We start from the raw sequence: 6,895 nt of genomic DNA, 5'->3' as shown, positions 1-6,895 counted from the left end.
GTTCAGGGCTTATATAAGAGATTAACCTTTAATCTTGTTCTTGGTAGCTTTCCCTCGAGTGAATGTAATTTTAACTCATTATTTCTATTCCTGTATAGTTATTCCATGTGTATAAGTAAGGAATATCAGTAGTCTCAATTTCTTCACTGACTCACAGATTTTATTTGCTATGGTGTCACTTATGTTACTTATATTCAAATAGCTTTTGTTTCTTGGGTGAGATTTTTCTGGTATTTTTGTTTGAAACTTGCTCTAGTAGTTCTCCTATTTTTGAAATCTTGACTTTAAAAGTTTTGTCAGTGAAGGATGTTGGTTATCCACAAAGGCAACTTTCACCTCTTTTTCTCATATATGTACTTTTTTTTTGTATAGATAGAAATATTCTTCAAGTTGGAAAAAGATGTTTGTCAAAGTGCAGCTTGTTATCTCAAACATATTTCGTGAAAGGCTTATTAAATGAATGGTCTCAGTTTTAAAGAAAGTGTGTAACTGTTTTAATACCTTCATGTAGAGGGATGGATGCTTAAAGTGATACATTATCAAAACTGTAAAATATAGTGTTTCATAATAATGGAGTAGGTGGGGTCTTTGTGAAGTCTTCAGAATTGGTAGGGTTCACACAAGCCCTGGAAAGTCTGGAAAATTATAATATAGTCAAGAGTCTGTAAGTCATTTTAAACTGTCATGATCCATCATCAGTTTGTTTACTCTCCAGAAAAGTGTGTTGATTTTGACAAGATGGTTGTAGCTATGAAAACAGTGCTGTGTATATAATTAGTCATTTACTGCCTAGTGCTGACTAGTCATGTAATAATAAAATATTTAAGTACAAACTAATCTTAGTGGACACCCCTATGGATAATTTTGCAATGGAATAGATATTGATGGAATGCTCTGTTATTAAACTCAGTTTTATTCATAATGTTCAGTTATCTACTACACCATGTTGTACTTCTAGCCAGAAACAGCTTTAGGATAACATAACTGCATTTCATGAACCAGAAGGCTACTTTTTTTAATTCATGGAATTTTGGATATTCCATGCAAGTAGTAGGTATAGATATAGGTATATAAGTAATAGAATGGAAAAAAAGCAACTTGTTTAAAGCTTATGCTTCTTGCTAATAAGGTAGTATTATCTAGATGTTTTGGGGTCCTGTAAAATGGATAAATGTATCCTGAAAAGTCATTGAAAAGTTTTAGAATTTTGTTTGTGGTAAAGTGTACAAATTCTGAATCAGGAATCCCTGTAAAAGTGTTTACAAAACATACCTTATCTCACACTACAGCTATTACTTGACTGCTAGTGTTTCCTTTGTCTATCTAAGCATTGGTCTGATTTTTTCTTGCTTGCTCCAACAACTAGGTGTTCCATAAGACTACCTAGAGACAGATTGGGTTGTATTACTATACTTTGCTGGATTGCCACTCATGGGCTAACATGAGTAAAGCATAAGGAGATCCTGCCCGTCCTTGTCGATCATTGGATTGAATAAATTGGGGTGATGAATTTGTTAGCAGATCAGTTGTCGACCCAACCGGATTCTCCCAACAGAATGGATGCTGCATCGCCAGGTTTTCCATTGGATTTGTGCTCAGACATTGTTAGGTTTCAGTTACCTAACTAGGATATTAAGGCAGTATTACATTCTTTTTCTCGACATCTGTTTGAGCTCTTAGCCTCATGTACCATGTATTAAATCAATTCATAGATTCTCCAAATTCACGATGGAGTCATTCCTCACTCTACATTGGTATTTTTTACCAGGACTGTGGAATACCAAGTTTAATATAACTGATGCCTGTCTACATGTTCCCTGCCACTGTCTGTGTTTTGTGCACAAGGGTCAGGTGCTGCAGCTCAGGTCTTTACCCTTTGGACTAGCATCAGCACCAATTGTTTGAGCTTTTTCTCATCACCTCCATTTCCTAAGCCTGTGCATACACCGTTACATGGATGACTGGTTACTGCTGGCACCATCTCATCAGTTGGTGGAACGTCACACCCAGATTCTACTTTCTGAAGTAACCAAGATAGGCTTTATTATCAGAGCCAAGAAATCTATTCTCACTCCAATTCAATATATCTTCCATCTGGGTGTCATTTTCAACACATATCTCAGTTGGACTCAGCCAATTCCCATCCATCTCCACACTATGGAACAAGCAGTCCGACTCTTATGTTTTCTTCTTCCACTGTGTGGCTGGTTCTTTCTATTTTGGGGATTTAGGCATCACTCAAATCTTTCATTCCTTTTGGACGAGCACACATGAGATCCAGTCAGTGGTCTGTACGTGACCTATGGATTATGATTGATGGATGACAAGGCTTCCCTACACATCAGTGTTTTAGAACTTCTTGCTGTTCAAAGGGCAATGTCTCAAGGTTTGAACTTATTGAGGGGAAAAAATTATCATGCTTCACTCTGACAATTCCATGGTATTGCCTTACATTGCCCATCAAGTGGGCACTCAGTCCAAATCTCTTTGTTTTTGAACAGTGGGTCTTCTTTATTTGGCCCACTCCCATCATATCATCCTACTAACTTATTAGCCTTATTGACTACCTTTATATACACGAAGAGATAGAAATTATTTGAGTCCCTTGTATTCCTCCTCAAGTCACTTGAGGTCCTTCATCCCAAAGACCTTTTCAGTTACCTAACTGGGATATGACATTTGTTTGAATCCTTAGCCACATGTACCATGTATCACCTTTCCTGGTCGAAGTTGTTTGCATTCATTGTGCACAGGATGCTTTATCATTGTACCTATGTCCTCCTATACCCAGACAGGTCCTTCTAACCTAGGACACTGGCACCCAGGGAAGGGGATAAATCCTTTTCACTGATTCATCTGACCTCTATTTTTCACCTCAATGACTGATTGGATCCTGACCATTTGTTATGTTTAGTGAGGGCCTTGAAGTGTTATGTTGCCTGCAGTAACATCTTTCAAGGTGCTATACAATGACCTTTTATTCTTTTGGATCCATCGATTTCTTTGGATTTATCCCCAGTTACCTTGATGAGGTGACTATGAAAATTGATCCATATAGCTTATTCTGAGCTCTCTCTGGAAGTGAGGAGACTTCTGTTAGTCATGTCTCAGCAGATTTGTCACATTTCTATGTCCATAGTGGCCCAGTTGAATTGCCTGCTGGAGGACATTGTGCAGTTTTCCCTCAGTACTTTTATCTCGCATTACTTGCATGATCTGGCAGTCTCTTCCTCTGTAGCTATCTTAACCACATTCACTAGATTATAGAGAGGGGTGAAGAATTTCATTACTAATCATACCTCTTCTTTACTTTACAGGGTCTCTTACCTCTTTTCACAGGATGCCACTGTGTGGGGAATGTTGTCCAGGCAGGTGTACTTTTATCAAACCGAATCTGGACTAGCAACGATCAACGCAATACACTCTTTCAAGGTTGCAACAGACTCTGTAGAAATAAAGTGTTCCATAAGACCATAGAAGCAGACTGGGTAGTATTACTATACTTTGCTGGACCACCACTCATGGGCTATCATGAGTAAAGCATAAGGGGATCCTACCCATCCCTCCCGATGAACTTGGTTCATCTATTGCACTGTTTCCAGAACATTGTTCCTCAGTACTTCCCAATGTGCATTACCCCCCCTCCCCATTACTAGTGGAGTCCTTACCACACCTATTTTTCCAGTCACTGGGTTGGTGGACAGAGGTTATTCTTTCAGACTGTTCTAGGGAATTTTTTTCCATCTTGGAGAAAAGAGCAAAGATGGGAGCCAGATGTTGGTAAAAGAAGCACCAGCCTATGTGGGAGCCTACTTGTAATACAAGTTTGTGCCACATCCTCCACATAATTCTGGAGACAAGTGGAATTTACCTTGTCTACACAGTTGGGGAGTGAGGATGAGTGTTCATAATTCCAGACCGGCTGAATTCTGTTTCCTCAGCTTGAGTATGGCATACAGGATCCCATTATTCTGACTTTGGGATGTTGTCTTTTGGACTTCTTCAGAATGAGGAGAGGGTTTGTCCACTTTGGTGTTGCTTACCTTCTTCTCATGATTTTGGTGGCTCAAAATGCATCATCCTATAGCTACAGGCTAGGATCCAGTTACAAGTATATTTACTGTGGTCCAAATACCCTAGCCACTAATGTTGGATTTAGGGACCATGGTCCTATGATTCCAACCCAAAGCAGTGTAACCTCGGCTACCTGTTTGGGACCTGGCCAATAGTGATGATGATGACAGATCATGTCAACTTCCACCTGCAATGTATGAATTAGGTTCCTAGTGAAGAGCATACCTGTTCTGGATGTAGTGCCGTTCCCCCCCACTAGGGTGCTAATCTTCTGTTGGCATGCCCACAATCTATTTATAACCATTCTGTATTCATAATGCCCTCACTGGGCCCACCACCTTTTCAATGTGGGATTCTAACTGTAGTGTGAGTGGAGGTATGTATGTTTTGGAAGTTAATATTTTCTTAAATCAAAAATGTATTTCGACAACAATACTTACCTTTTCTCCTGCCCTTCCTCCTCACTAAGAGCTGGTGTTAGAGACTGCGATTTGGGTCAGTCTCGAAAAGTGATAATATTATCTGAATGAGGTGCTTATATACAGTACAAGGATAGAGGCCATATTGATGTTGGTGGAGAGTGTCATGAGACAGATATTGCCAAAGGCTACTAAATGGGGAATAAAAGACTGCCGAAAATGAGAATAAAATCAGACTGATGCTTTGATGAGCAAAGGAAGGAAATTCTAGCATTCAAGTAATAGTTGTAGTGTAAGAGATGGTAAGTATTATTGGAAATACATTTTCGATTTAAGAAAATGTTAACTTTCATGAAATACCCGGGTTCCCTAAAGGTTTGGGTGAAAAGTTTTACCTTGGTGCCAAGATGATTCATTTGGCCCCCACTTAGAAGTTGATGAGTCCAGCAGCTTAGAAGAAGAGGTTTTCAGGACTGAGATGATTTGTTTGATACCACTTAGAAGTTGGTTTGACCAGTGGTTTAGGAGGAGTTAATTGACACATGCTCAGACAATCTTGAACTACTATGTTTTCAGTTTAATACAAATTTAATTTCTTTAACCAAGCTAGGAACGGTAATTAGTAGGTCTACTTATTTACATGCTCTAATGTATATCAATGCCAAATTTGGAGTCTACTTTAAGGAATCCCTGTAAAAGTGTTTTTGCAAAATGCCCAGGTTCCCTAAGGGGTTGGGTGAAAAATTTTACTTTTGTGCAAACCTCAGGGCTGAGACAACTTGTTTGGCACCATGTAGAAGTTGATGGTCCAGCATTTTAGAAGAAAGGGTTTTAGGGAAATAACTGGGTTCCTCAAGGGGTTGGGTGAAACATTTTACCTTGGTGTAAAACCTCGGGACCAAGGTACCATCTAAAAGTGAGTGTGATCAGTGGTATAGGAGGGGTTACATAACACACACACAAACACACACTGAATCTTATTATATAGATTTACCATTTATTAAGAAAATAAGTAAGGAAATATATACACACAAACACACACACTTTTATGGTTTAAAGAATATAAATTTGTAAATTTGGTGCTTAGAATAATAATAGAAAAAGTATGAAGAAACCTATTGACTTTCTTCATTAGTGTGTACAGAGGTTAGATATTATAGAACATACTGCCATTAACAATGAAGTTATTCAAGCATTGTGATGGGTTTGGATACACTGGTAACTTTAATAGTGCAGGTGTGTCAAATTTGAAGAATCTAGAAAGGACTAAAACATCATATTTCAATAGCAGTAGTAACAGTTTTTATTGAGAGGATATTATAGATTATGCAGAAGTTTGCAATTTACCTAATTGAAACAAGAGAAGTTAAGCTACCAGTAGAATAGTTGCTTTACAATGCACCTTTTGGAGTAAATACATTAGTATTAATGTGAATCTCAACAGGTGATATCTTTATTATTTGTGACTGATTATAAAAACATTATTTTATTGTTTGTCATTTATACTACTTTCTTTAATCACAGTATACCACTAAATAGAGGCTGTATTTTATCAAGTATACTTGATTGTGAAAAGCAAGTAAAGAATATTCATATAGCTTTAACCTTTGTTTTACATTATTAAGACACCTAACACTAATTTAACTTGCTTTTTTCATGAACTTTAGTTGTAAATATTTCAAAATGAAATCAACATTTCCACATAGAAATTTACACATCAAAAACAGTTATTACCATATTTATCGAAATTTTCTAGTTTTGATTAACAGTTTTTCAATTACTGATCAATTTAAATTCTTCTTAGTATCAAATTCATCTCTAGTCACATAATTTTTCTTTTGTACAAACATAATTGTTAATTTAAGAGAATATTTTGTGGGTGAATGTTTTGTTTTTACCTTGCGTGAATTGTTGAAATACTTAGTATTAAGAAGTTCCTTTTGATACTGGTTATAGTGATAAACATTCCATATCTTTTTAACACTGTTACATGTTCAACTATATTTTGCTTTTCAGGCATAACTCAACCAGAAAATGAGCATAAATCCCAGACAGCTATTACTCACTCTCAAACATCATCTACTCCCCCACATCCTAGGCGAAGTATAACTAAAAGCATAGTTTCAGCTACATCTAATAAAGGTGAATTGTCTCATTATAAATACTGTTCTGTGTCTTATATTTAATTGAATTTAGTTTTGTATAATATATTGTAAAAAAAATTGTTGCTTAGTGTATGATATTTTAAGCTCTTGTTGCGTCAGCGAGTCACATGACTACAGTGACGCAACGTTTCTAGAACTATCATGTACTTTGGCGAATGTTGTAGTTCTTACTAGATATAGGGTAGGCTGATATATAAAAGAGGGGAATGTAATGTCTGGAGAGACAGTGAGTAATTG

At 37.0% G+C, this 6,895-nt stretch overlaps 1 protein-coding gene across 1 annotated transcript in view; it reads left to right on the top strand.

Annotated features, from left to right (window-relative positions):
- LOC106461152 (ral GTPase-activating protein subunit beta-like) overlaps nt 1-6,895 on the top strand; it is a 64,262-nt gene that overhangs the window by 27,015 nt on the left and 30,352 nt on the right. The window contains exon 7 of the mRNA XM_022388018.1: nt 6,510-6,635. Within this exon, the coding sequence (XP_022243726.1) occupies nt 6,510-6,635 (126 nt within the window). The remainder of the gene's footprint in view (nt 1-6,509; nt 6,636-6,895) is intronic.

The sequence above is a fragment of the Limulus polyphemus genome, unplaced genomic scaffold (genome assembly GCF_000517525.1).
Source record: "Limulus polyphemus unplaced genomic scaffold, Limulus_polyphemus-2.1.2 Scaffold906, whole genome shotgun sequence".
Lineage (NCBI taxonomy): Eukaryota > Metazoa > Arthropoda > Merostomata > Xiphosura > Limulidae > Limulus > Limulus polyphemus.
The sequence above is the reverse complement of the archived record's forward strand: the minus strand, read 5'-3'. Positions and strand labels throughout refer to the sequence as shown.